Raw genomic sequence first — 13,865 nt, 5'->3', positions numbered from 1 at the left:
GATTTGTAACCGTTTATGCAGACACATGCAACATAGTAAAAACTAGGCCCAGCATAATCAATTAATGGAGCCAGAGGTGACCCGGAAATAAGGACCTATCAGGTAAAGAACGGCTCACTCAATCTCAAAAGCAATTATTTACTCCATCCAGCAAATGATGGTGCTTTCCCACTATTCAGAAGTGGATTAAATTATTTTACAAATATCTGCAGGTTACCGGAAAATACCACGATGGGCCTTTCTTTTCTTTCTCCTTCTTCCAGGAATTTTTCTGATTACCCACAAATTCTCCTCCAGAGAGACCAACAAGAGGCCCTCCCCCTGCTACCACCTTGTCTGTTTCCCTGAAATTCCAGACACATGGGAAGTTTACTGTGCACCTGTGGCCTTAAATGTCAACTCTGCGGCCCCTCCTTTTTACAATTTTTTAAAATGTTTATTTTATTCTTGAGAGAGAGACAGAGCGTGAGCAGGGGAGGGGCAGAGAGAGAGGGAGACACAGAATCCGAAACAGGCTCCAGGCTCTGAGCTGCCAGCACAGAGCCTGACGCAGGGGCTCGAACTCACAAACCGTGAAATCACGACCTGACCTAAGATGGACGTTTAACCGACTGAGCCACCCAGGCGCCTGTAATCATGGCCCCTTTTTAATAACTGAGGCAGAAATACTTAGAAAACATGGTTTATAACAGGAGTCCCGATAGTGCCACCTTTCTTGAATTGTGCTTTGGAAAGGCAAGTGTCAATGCCAAATGGTAAAATTATCACACTTCACTTCCACCCACCACGTTTTCATTTTAATTTTATGAATGTTGCAAATTATAACACTCACATTATAACCTCTGAAGGGGGTCATTTATCAAGGCAGTGTCCATCAACTATAAATTTTCCATGACGTTAATCAAATGGTAAGAACTAATTATGATGGCTTCTAAGAAGAAGACGCACGGGACAAACCATTAGGAGGAGGAAATGATATTTTTGGAAAACATAGCGGAATTCTAATTATGAGGGAGACGAGCTTAGGAAGATGGCTTTGGAAAGGCCATGAACCTGAGGAGCTCCACGGTCTCAGAGTACATGGTGTACGGAGACTTGGCTTCCAGAGGGTCGCGCTCCATCGCGTTGCCGCATTCGGTGAACGACAGGGCTGCGTCGGCGTAATTCACGGCTTTGCCAAATTTCTCAAACTGAAACGGGAAGATTGCTCGTGAACACGATATTGCCTCTCTTCTCCCTCTTATAAAGGAGTGGATCTCAACCTGGGGCAATTTTCCACCCCCCACCCCCGGGAACATTTGGCAACGTCCAGAGATATTTCTGGTCATGAGCACGAGGCCGGAGAGACTGCCACACATTCCCCAAGGCACAGGACAGGCCCCGCGACGGAAAGGGGAGTCGATGTGTGACTTTGTATCGACAATGACGCAGCTGATTTAAGGTTCTATTGTCATGACACTGGCGCTGGTTTAGAAGAGAAAAGGCGGCCAAGGTGGCGCGCGTGTCGTGGTGGTGTTATCATATATTTGTGGTACTGTTGTCGTCAGTATTTTTTAGTGGCCCGGCATGCAAATCACTGCCTTGGCTAGTTTCTATGCAGTGAATGGACTAGCCTGGTCATTGCAGGGTCCTATGGACAGACCTTGCAATGAACTCTGCTTTTGGTAAGGCTCCTGGACCAAGTCCACGTACAGTCTGTGCTTGGAACTCTTTGGGAGCACGTCGACTCCCACCCCAGGAGAAGGGTAACAAATTGACGCTATTGTCATGACAAATGTGAGGCTTCAGTGCGACTGTTGACAATAATCACATCACTTTCATTGTAAATGATGGTCTGAAATAGCGTGTCAAAAAGCCAAAAAATATAGCACTACTAAATATTTTAGTTTAGTAAAATTTTATTGCAAAAGGTTTTAGCCCTGATAATGGTCATGATTAAACTGACTTAGACATACTGATTTCTTTTTTATGTGTAATGAATATTATATATGACACTTTTATAGTGAGTATTTTATAACAGTGTTTAATGTTTTCAATTTTTGATAGCGGCATGTAAGAATTCCACTAATACGGAATTTTATGGAAAAGAACCAGTATAATGCAGACTTAGTTATTTTAATTTTCTTGTATACCTTTTATCAAAAATTTTCTTGCGACTGTCAAGGTTTCAATTCTCAAAATGGCAGAGAGGCTGTCTCTAGCAAAGGATTAAGTACAATCGCTTGTTGTAAATGACTCTATAACAAATGTTCTTCGGCTTTTACATACCGCAGGAATTCTGTGGTTTCCTTACTGTAAGCTATTGTGGGAAAATACTGGTTTCAACCAAATTCAAAGTGATTTGATGAAAACCTGTGTGTGTATATGCAAACTATCTCCTTCTTCTCTTGCCTTACAACATTATTTCCTTAGGTAATCCAGCTCCAACTGACTCTCCCATGGGGAAATTAATCTTTACATCCTGAGTTTTCAAAGTGACTTTTCATTCACAAACCCATAGCTGCAAGGCTGCTTAAAGATCTCCTAGCCCAAACCTCTCTTTTTTTCCAAGACAAGAAACTGAAGTCCAGATGGAAAATTACATGGCCATAGTGCCAATCAGTGGCCAGGTCGCGCCCCCTTCCTGGGCCTCAGTTTCCCCATCCATGAAACGAGGGGCTTGAACTACAGAGGGGCTTCTAGCCCTGACACAGATATAAGCCTAGCAAAGATATCTTCCTCTAGATGAGTGTTTCTCCACCTTTTTTCCATCATTACTACCTCACCTCTGGCTACTGAGGGAGCTATTTCAGATATTTTTTTCACACAGCTCCACTGAAATTCCAATGCCAAAAATATATTCATTATCTCTTTATGTACTGTGGCCTGGGGGGGGGCAGGTCACACACCATTGCAACGTCTGACTTTTTTACTTTACCCCCCAAAACTGGTTTTTGCCCCCTTGTGGGGGATGAAATCCCCACAAATGAAAATGCATTTTCTAAATGGCTTAGACCAAGAGTGATTTTGGGGGTACACATAAAGACGACAGTGGAAGGTACAGAGTATTAGTTCTTAATCACACGTATGTATCTCTGTGGCTGTGATGCTTCTCAGTTCTTTTAAATCTCACCCACATGGTCTCCTCTGCACATCCCACTCTTCCTGAGCCCACGGACCAGCTTGTCAAGAGACGTTTATGTGCTCCCTTGCCCTGATTTTGACAGGGTCGACCCCAGAGCACTTCTGTGCTGCTGCGGAGTTGAGGACACACCTTCCATATCACCGGCCCCCCATACAATGGTCACAGGCACCGTCTCCCCAGCATCTCTGGTGGAGCTGGACCCGAGCCTGCTTTGTCTTTTTCATTTGCAGGAGCAGAGGACAATAGTTTTCAAAGGACGGTTCACCCCACAGAAAGGTTAGCTGTAGGCAATACCTGAGCAATTTGGACCATGGTGGGGAACTGACAGAAAATAGGGAAGCGTCAGATGCAGCTGGTGTTGACACAAGTCACAGCCCTGCCAGGGCCTAACACCGCGGGTCCTCTAAGTCCTGGGTGGACCCAATGCCATGGTGGAGGATACCACGGAGAGCCTTCTCTAGGACAGTGGAGAGTGTTAATGCCCATACCAGGGTCCCAGTCTCAGAACTTCTGATTCCATTTGTCTGGGGTATGGCTTGGGCATCATGTTTGTTTTAAAGGCCCCCAAAGAATTGTAACACGTGGTTGACACCCCCTGTGGGGAGGCGCAGTCAGAACAACTCAACATGCTGAGCTCATGGTTGATCTAGGTGGCCAAGACCCCTGGAGGCAGTGGGGCCATGCGTCCTCAGAAACCCAGATGACAGAAGTTCCCTTCTCTGTGTAGGGTCCTCGCCTGGCTGTACGCCTCACTCTGGAAACATGTGATCGATGCAGCACAGGGCGGAGGTTTTTCTACACACCCGGGTTTCCCAAAGCCCATTTTTGAGGCCACTTCACCAGCTTTCTATAACCTCTCTGCCACACCGGTCCTGATTTATTGGGACCAGTGGGGGTTCCCACTTTCTCCAGGGCAGTTTCAAAAGTCATTTGAAAATTCACTTGAAAGATAGCAATAGCGTATGCCATTTAGCTCCTGAAGTTAGGGCAAAGGGAGGAAGAGCAAGAACATGGATGATGGCAGGGCAACACTCTCTCAAGGACTTGGGAACTATGCTGTGAGGAATCGACCAGCCCCAGTCTCCCTGTGTCAGAGCAGCGAGGAACTCTGACTCGTATGTAAAGTGCCTTCTTGGTTCCCCTTCAGAGCATAACACCTTAGTGGGAGGAAAGCGACGAGAGGAACAAAACCTACCAGTGCGTCAGCTTTGTGCTTTAGCTTCTTAGCCTCTTGCATGTAATAATCAGCATTGTGAACCCTAAACAAACGAAACGAGCTCTTTCAGCAACCAACGTTTCATCTTTCTGCCGACAGCCAGAAGAATCACAGATTATTTCGCTATAAATCCATTCCAATACAACGCCCTCAAAACGGCAGGTGAATGCCCTCCCTCGTATGACAACCAGCCTGGAAATATCCCCAGAAGTGGAACGTGAAGTGTGTAATGGAGCATTAGGATAAATAACTGCCCCTCTAACCTAGCCATTCCACGGTCTGAACATTCCACAGACCCAAACGAACCTGGCTGCCGTTGACACACTGTTCCATCTGAGGACGCGGATAAGAAAGGGGGACAAAGCAACCTAGAATTAAGCACCTGTCTTTGGAAACGGTAACAGAGCCCCATGATTAAAATGGGCCAAAGACATTTCTTGGTGGGGACAGAGCTGTGCGTGGGGAGGAGGAGCTACTGCCGAGGTCTTACTTTGGGTGACACGTGGAAGGTGCTAGAAAAGCCGTAAAGCCTCCACCCCCCGCCCCACCGTGTCCATGATAACTGGGGGACAACATACGAGTCGTCAAAAGTGAGCTTGGGTCTCCGGACGTTGGTGGTGCTGCTGGACAGAAGGGGCAGGGCCGCCCAGGACGCCATTTCCAGGTGACTGCTGTCCATGAGGCCAGTAGTGATGGTAGATGTGATGGTGGAAATGGTTGTGGTAGTGGTTGTGGTAGTGGCTGTGGCAGTGGCGGTCGCAGTGGCCGTGACAGTGGCAGTGACAATGGCAGTAGCAGTGACAGTGGCAGTGGCAATAGCAGTGTTGGTGACCGTGACGGTGGCAGACGTGGTCTTTTTTGGAGTGTCTCCATCCTGGGAAAAAAGACGAAGACATACTTTGAATGTCAAGCACATTAGGAAACAAGGCAAGAGAAAAGAAAACAATGCGTACAGCTGCAGGATAAATACGTGACCCTGGTATATCACCAGCTTCTTCTCTGTGACGACACCAACCCAGAGCTAGTCAGGCGCTGTCATTACGTAAGCCCCATTACCCCATGAACACAGCCATTGGCAAGTCTGGTAGGAGAGGTGGGTGGGGATAGAAGGAAGGGGGAAGGGAGGGAAAGAAAGATAGATGAGCAAGGAGAGAGAGAACTGAGCAAGAGAGAGAGAGAGACAAACAGAGAGACAGCGAGACAGAGAGAGAGGTGGACCTGATATGTATACTTTTGATAAGAGAACAGCCCAGAACTTTCACTAGGGTAAATAAGGTACCTTAGTCACTCTGCAAAATACCAAATTCAGTGCAGCAAATACCAGCATACCAGGCCTTGTAGCCTGGGACCAGGGCTGAAGCTGCCCTTTTGTTCACTGAGGTCTTGACTGATGTCTGTGTCTATGTCACCTGAGGGCCTCCGGGATGGTAACAGCTCGACCAGATCAAAAACCAAATGGGTAAGAGACTTCTGGGTTTCACTCTGAACTGTCATTGCCCACAAAAAGACGGGGATCCAGATGAAGAAAGTAGGTGAAAAGATTTATAATCCTGTGACAGTATGTGTCATGAGACCACGTGCCTTGTTCACACGGTAGACTCCGCCCTCCCCACCTGGCAATGGTGGGATGATCCTGACTGTTCTATTTCTGGCCATGCTTTGCCATGGGACCTCTTCCTCCTTCTGCTCTTCTGAGTTGGTATCTCCCTAAGATTGGTATCTACCAAGGTTCATTCCTCAGATCTCTGCTTCCTTGACCTTGGCAGGATTTGCCAATCGTGTATGCATTGGCACAGATTTGACAACATGCAGATTACTGCCAAATGGAAACCTCGATCTTACCTTCTCTCTGGAGCTCTAGACCTGCAGTGATCACCTCTGGATCATTACCACCAAGATGGCACATTAGTACCTCAAAGTGCTCTGAAACCAATTTGATAACCAAAGCAGTCCCCTCTTTCCATTAATGCAGATGGTCTTCCGTGTCACCAAGGTTGGATTTCTCCATGTCAGTAAGGGCACTGTGGTCATCCCTGGGGTAGGAACACTGGAACCAGTGTCTCCCGACCTTGCCTTCCATCTGAGCTGCTCTGCTCAATCAGCTTTATATACCAGAGTTCTGTAAATTCTTTCCTTTCAAAAAATGACAATGTTCCTAAAACTCTTTTGCAAAGAGCTTCAGAATAAAATGAATTTCACAGCTGTATCTCATCTTTAATTTCTTCCTCTTCATTGCCCTTATCCAATCAATTCCAAAGTCCTATTCATTCCATCTCCCCAGTGTTTCCCAAGTCTGTCCCTCCCTCCTCTGAAGCCTCAAAGTGCAGGTCCTCGTGGCTTCTGACCGAGACCATCAGCCTCCTGGTTGGACCCCCGCTAGCCTCCCCAATCCACTCTCAATCTGCTGCCGGCCAGCCTGCCCTCCTTACGCAAAGCTCCAATGCATTTCACTGCCTCGCATCCAAATGCAAACCCAAGGCTGAGCTCCTTTGCTGGCATGTAAGGTCCTCCCAGATCTGGCTTCAGCTTTTCACTCTATCTCCCACTACTCATTACCATGGAACTTCCGCCAGACTGAACACATCTCACTTTCTTCACTGTCCTGCTTTGGTTCCTGTGTAGTCTTATAGTTGAAAGAACCTCCCCTTTGTTGCTTTTTTTTTTTTTTGCCTTATGATAATTTACTTTTTAATTTTAAAAAATTGTGGTAAAACACATGACTGGCTTATTTCACCTAGCATAACATCCTCAAGGCTCATCCCTGTTGTAGCATGCGTCAGAATTTCCTTCCCTTTAAAGGCTGAATAATATTCCATTGTATGGACAGATCACTTTTCTTTATCCGCTTCCCTTTATTTCTAAACCGTACTCATCTATAAAGGTGCAGCTCAACAAATGCCTTCTCCTCCAAGAAAACCACCTTCTGTCTACAGCCAGAAGTGCTTTAATCCTCCTTGGTCCCTTTAGAGATCCGAAGTCTGTCTCAATCCCTTCTCTATGACACCAATCACCACAGCCATTTTATATTCTAGCTCTTTGAGCACATGTTTCATTGCTTCCCTTACACTGAGAGCTCTCTGAACACTGGAGCCATCTCTGATTTATGACATGGCTACCGTACCCCATACCCCCTGCCCCACAGCCTTGTGCTCCCAGTAATTTGCTGAGTGCATGAATGCATACCTGCCTTAGTCAAAAGGCGAAAGGTCACCTTAAAAATATAAGCCAGTACGCCTGGGTGGCTCTGTCTGTTAAGCGTCCAACTTCAGCTCAGGTTACGATCTCATGGTTCATGAGTTCGAGCCACGCGTCAGGCTCGCTGCTGTTAGCTCAGAGCCTGCTTTGGATCCTCTACCTCCCTCTCTCTCTACCTCTCTCTCTCTCTCTCCCCCTCTCTCCGTCTCTCTCAAAAATAATAAAAAAAATTAAAAAATTAAAAATAGAAGCCAAATGTGAACATTTCTTATGTCCATGGAAGTGTATCTTTTCCACTTGATCCAGGATCTTCTAATTATCAAAAATTCTTACCGCCAAGAGCTTGCTGAGATGAATTTAATGAGAGCTACACATCTAAAAATTGTTATGATGGATAGGGAGAAAATAGTTGACAAATCATCATGGATTTTATTCAACCCAAACACATAAAAAAATCGGAGCCTTCTAAAACTCCTAAGCCAACTCCATGTTTCTACTGCCAAAGCCAGATGGCCCAGACCAAACAGTGGAGTCAGCCCAAGACGGTCCCACTCATCTCTACGGCCAAGATATGTGACAAGAACTCTGAAGCACCACATCCAACTGCACACATGGCGTTGATGTCAGTCCTGGCACATTGGACTGGAAATGGCTTCATTCAGCCATGATCATGTAAGTTACATAAACATGTCCTCTGTCCATGCTCAGCCATCCACTGACTCAATAAATAAGTCTTCATGCAAATGTGGAATACAGGGGACGCAGAGAGCACAAAACTGAAAACACGTTGGGAGCTGGAAGAAGCCCTATAGATCATCTAGTCAAATGCACTCACTTTATGGACTCTAGAGGTTTCATAATTTGCCCAAGGCCACAGAAAACCCACTGCAGTTTTAGCACTACGAACCAAGTATCTTAACTCTTAGGCTAGGGCAAAAATATACTAGTATTCTGGCTTTGAAGCCATTCACAAAGCGAACGAATGGCCAAAGAAGAGGCAATGGGTGGTCAGTCATGGGAGACTATCATGGGACACTCCAGTGATTTTCTTAAGAAGGACAATCCATTTCTAGGTGAAGAAGTAACCATACTTATCAGGTTTCCCTAGCTGCTTTTAGTTCTTGTAGAAATGACTTTGCAGATTCTTGTGAGCGGTACCATTATCATAACCACAACTGTATTAAGCACCTGATTCTTTGTGCCGATATACCAGGCCCTGTACAAAGACAGCTGCCTACATAAGGTGTGAAAAATAGGATAGTATAATTATTGTTGAGACTAGATGGCTTATTTCTAACAAAGTCAGCAGTTTTAAATGTGAATATAAATATTACGTTGGTGTGTGTGCACACATGCAAATTTCATATGGAAAAGGACTATTTTATAACAACAATTTCTCTATACCGGCGAAGATATTTGCCCAGATACATATGCCATGCCAGCCATCTCAGATGACGGAGGACTCTATGTCGGGGTCCTTCAAGCTCAGAGGCCTCATGGCTTTTTGTGGGAGTGGTAAACGGGCACTTCTGGTTCAGCGTCCACCAGGTTGGCATCAAGACATTCGAAAGCTCACTGATTTTCACGTAACTACGTTTTTATATTACACTGAAAGGAGACTAGATGCATATGGACGCTACATCTGCACATACATGGAAAAGCAGATGCATTGGTCGTTAATATTCACTGATGACACTACTGTTTGTGGCTTCTGTGCTTCAGGTACCTATACCTGAGACAGACGGAAAGACTGGGCGGATGTGAAAAGTGATACAGAGTCTCAATTTTCTATGCTAATGGAGCAGCCGTGCAGAAAATCCAAAGGGCTGGATAATCCTTTGGCTGGGCTTAGAACCACAATTGTGTGATTTTTAGCAACAGATTCATCTTTTAAATTCCATCCTTTACAGCCACTATTTTAAGCATAATTCACCCATGCTAAGCTGGGTGGTGGGAAGATGTAACTGAGGGTTCCAGCCCCAGTTCAGTGACCTTGGGCAATCCCACCCCATCCACGTGTTCACTAAATGATCGGTGCCTACCCCGTGCCAGATGCTGTGATCAGTATTTTGGAAGCTTCCCACTGCCAAGACATGAAAGCATTGGACCAAAGGATATCCAAGGCCCCGAGTCTCTGCATAATAATCTGTTTGGTTAAGTAAGACTGGAATGAAAAATTCATCCTACATTAGAATAACCAAGATCTGGAATAACGGAGAGTTTGCGTGTTTCTGCACACACGCACTTGTATCTTCTGCCTCTTCCGCCCATCCCCCCATGGTCGCGTCCAGTTAGATAAGCTGGGTCAACTTGTTTCTACCTGATGATTCTAATATTTCTTCCAAGATGCTTACATTTACGGATATCCCTTTGAAAGTAGCACAGAATTTGCCTTCACTCCTCTTAGGTTTGGTAGAGGTGATCTGTCCAATCACAGGGATGTTTTTGTCTTGACCAAAGGGACCGTTGGTGCCGCTGATGTTTCTACGGTGTGGAGGGTCCTCTGGCAGTGGGGAAAGTGGTGGAGGAAACAGCTTTTCTTCTTTCCTTCTATTTGCTCTCCTGGATGAATTGTTCCTGTGTAAACAAAAAGTACAGGGCGTCATAAAGTTTTGTCTCTCTATTGTGGCTTTTCCCATGCTGCTGGTACTTTCGACTTAAGTGATATTTTAGTTGATGGTCTTTTGCCTATGGTGAAGAGTATATATATAAAAATGCACATAGACATAGATATCTATAGAGAGATATAACTATAAATAAATGCAAATGTATGTATCCAAGAATAAACACATGTCTTTGAAGCAGAACTCCATGAAAAATGTAAATGTCTAATGGAGGGTGCTACAGTGTGATATTTGCAACCTTTCAAGATTCCTCTTAATTAGATTTTTATGGAAAATCCAATGCAGACTTTAATCCCGTCATTTTTTAGGATGGTTCCTACTTATTTTGCCCCAGGACTTAACTGCATAATCACACAATGAATGGTACAATAAACAATTAGTGGGGGGATATCTTCTTAAGAAACAGCATGCTTTTACATTACTTAGCTATCAATAACACGCTAAATACTTTTGGGACACGTTGCACACTGTACGTTCACAATGTTCTGTGCCCATTCTGAGGCGTAAGAAGCCCCTGACCTTAAGCTGTTACGCTGGAGAGTTCTGATGTGCTCCACTTTCCAGAACCCATTTGAAAACTATTTTGTCATATCTCCACAAGACATCTGTAGTTCTAGAAGTACTCCTGTGCTTTCAGACTGATTTATCTGCCCATTAAATGGGCACCATCAAATAGACAGAGACTTCAAATAAAACAGAACAACTAAAACCTTATGCTAGCTGCTTAACATGGTAATTGGGTCATGGATTTTCATTTTAGTTACTGTCTTAGCCTAATCAATGAAGATTACTTGAATTTTAATCTTTTCTTAGGCAACTAATATTGCACTGTGCAGCCACTTACTTTCCATGATTATTGACTACAATTTTCAATAGCAAATTAAGTCAACGAGAATTTATGTTTTCCTCTTGGTCAATTTCAGTCAGTGTCTAGAAATATAGATTTACAATATCTCAAGGCAACAAATCAAAGATGAACAAGCATTCAAGTGGTTTGATTTCCTGCAACGGTAGCAGTCAACGCCGTCTGCTCATTCCACTTCCACTGTGTCGCCCACATTTGCCAACTGTAATAATATTTGCCATCTCTTCCATCTTTTGTTTCATAAATGTGGCCCTATGTCAATTTTTGTCAAGCAGCAACAGTTCTAAAAACATAACTGCTTCTGCCATTACATCAATTAGTTAAAATGAACTAAAAAAATATTTGCCAGTGGATTTTGCAAACTGTTTTGACGCGGAGAACCATTTTCGGATAGCTGTGATGTCTGATTAAAACAATGGTGAACATATGGATTCAGACTCCTGTCCACGAGGAAGCTCCACAAACATCAGGCCACCCTAAGTGTAATCAATACGGAGGCATCGGACTTCCGGGTATTTGTATGGAGGGATGTTAAGCATCGCCATGGCATCTATGGGGGTGGGGGGTGAATGGTTTGTTAGCCACAGCCACTCCTCCACTACTTGAGCTGCCTGAGAAGGTAGTGAGGACTTCAGGGGGCAAAGCTGTTCCCTAGAAGCATTGGATTTGCCAGTGGCTACTACAGTCGGGCTAGGCCTTCCCATCTGCCACTGTATACAGGATGCTGCACACAGGCCAGCACATTCTGTGCAGCGGACATTGGTCACCTGGGCCCCTTTCCATGCGTTTGCCAGTGAGCTACAACCATGGGGCCTTTAATAACTTCCTTGGTGAAGGCTACCCAGAGAGCATGTTCTACAGATCGCTCTGTCACCATTATGGCGCCTTACTACGAGAACAGTTTTTGCCACTTTGGGCACCTCTTCGTGTATGGCAGAGGAAGCCAGCAGACAAGAGATGTGTGTCCCCACCACCACTCAGTGCTTCAGAGGCCCTGCTGATGGTTCAAGCTCCTGAGGAGGTGTGGGATGCGGGGTGCGGGTGGGGCTCCGCAGGGTCCTCCTGCTGGACGACAGGAACCACAGCTGTCATGGTCTCGTGTGGCATTCCTGGCTAGGTTTAGAACATTCATTTAGAAAAGTGAACGCTGTCTCATAGAAATTTCCAAGGATGGGGTTTGCAGGGTCGCCAAGGCACAAGGAGTGGACAGAGCAGACATGGATTTGTTTGATGAGCCTAAGAACCTGCTTCGGGCCCCTCCTGAATGATAAATGCTACCAGGTAAACACTGCTTTCCTAACGACTACAAAAGCAGAAAGACCGTAAAGACCATGAGTTAGAAACACCATTTTATGAAGAGCCAATTCAGATTATGGCACATTTACTGAATAGTTGGTCATCAATCTTCCACGACATAGGAGAAATAACAGGTCACTGGGCTGCTTAGGGAGACTGGCATCAGAGACTGATGGTTGTGGCAATGCCTCCTGCCTTTTCCTGGTGGCTTCAAGTGGCCTGAACTGGCCAAAGCCTGGGAACTGGGAAGGTAGTACCACCCAGCGACGCCATTTTAGTCCGTCCTCCAGGAAAGGAGGAGGGCCATGGAAGGACCACGTTTGACCACTGGGGAAGAAGCACGCTTCCCCACAGGCCTGGCTCACTCTGTGGTGAAGGGCTCAGCTTGCCCCATTGCAGGGGCTTCTAGTTCTGAGAAAGCCAAATATGCAACGGGATGTTTCAGAGCGAAGTTATACCCGGGATACACAGGCACCACACAAAGCGCTATGGAGCCTCTGGCAGAGGGGCAGCTCGGGGCCCAAATCTTATTATACCAGGTGGGTAGCGTGGTAATTGGCCTTTTCCTACCTCTCATCTCAAAACAACAAGGAGCTAAGCAAATGTAAGCTGAAAACTTATTTCCGACATCTTACGTGTGGCTGATTGATGCCATATCACTGATGTTAAACAGTAATCTGTGAAATCAATTGTTAGCAGCAGCAAGCCAGATTGCCTCTCTGCTCTGGGCTGCTAATAGGCTCCAAAACTGGTCTTTGATGGAAGTAATCTCTAATGTTGAATGAATTTATGGCAATAATTATCCAGACGGAATGGTTCCAGTAGCTGACGTGACTGTTAGTTAAGTGATATTTACAAGATGGAAGAACTCGGTCCCAACACTTGGTAGCAACAGAGGGGGGATCTTGTCTGAGGAAGGCTGGGGCCATTTGAGTGAGGGGACAAGGGGGCCTTGCGCCTGACTCTGGCCCTTTGGTGCAAAGAGGGAGAGGTGGAAGGGGCGCCAGCTGGTTGTAACGAACATACGTATCTTCAGCTGGCTTTCCCTGACACACAACTGCCCCTCATCTCCCTGGCCTCCACAAACGTGTCATGTCCCCGGCCTCCGAGGAGTTCAGGAGGTACCTACTAGTCCTCAAGCTCTGTACTAAGGTTAAGTAATGGCACCAGAGACGAAGCAGCATCGGGGGCATCCCGTTAAGGCCAAGGGGTTGTTTCCATCACTATCAAAACTAGAAGTGGCCCAGAAGCAGGTGATCTGCTTCAAGTGATGGGTGCTTCTTGATTCTGTCCCTTTTTAATTCATTTACTCCTTTTACTCTTCCCTTAGTGCTAAAAGTTCACTTTGGTCCTCCACATGAGTTGGAGTAAAGAAACACGGCTAGAAAGCTCATGGAGTCCCCCCAAATGTGGCAGCCTGTGTTCCCCCCCCTTTACACCACCCTCGTTAGACCGGTGGCCAGGGACAGCTGTCAGGACTGGACTGAGCAACTTCTGTTTTCTTACTTACCATCCCTCTGAAACAGGACCGTCCCCACCCCCCCC

General features: G+C 45.8%; 1 protein-coding gene across 11 annotated transcripts in view; it reads right to left on the bottom strand.

Moving 5' to 3' along the window:
• The window catches only part of AFF2 (AF4/FMR2 family member 2), a 455,939-nt gene that overhangs the window by 15,061 nt on the left and 427,013 nt on the right, over window positions 1-13,865 (bottom strand). For all 11 annotated transcript variants that reach the window (XM_023249262.2, XM_023249264.2, XM_023249266.2 and 8 more), the window contains 4 exons: window positions 9,890-10,112; window positions 4,919-5,214; window positions 4,320-4,383; window positions 1,054-1,190 (listed from right to left, as the gene is read on the bottom strand). In XM_023249262.2, coding sequence (XP_023105030.2) covers window positions 1,054-1,190; window positions 4,320-4,383; window positions 4,919-5,214; window positions 9,890-10,112 — 720 coding nt within the window. The remainder of the gene's footprint in view (window positions 1-1,053; window positions 1,191-4,319; window positions 4,384-4,918; window positions 5,215-9,889; window positions 10,113-13,865) is intronic.

This window comes from Felis catus, chromosome X (assembly GCF_018350175.1).
Source record: "Felis catus isolate Fca126 chromosome X, F.catus_Fca126_mat1.0, whole genome shotgun sequence".
Lineage (NCBI taxonomy): Eukaryota > Metazoa > Chordata > Mammalia > Carnivora > Felidae > Felis > Felis catus.
Note: the sequence above shows the minus strand (reverse complement) of the source record. Positions and strands in the feature narration are given on the sequence as shown.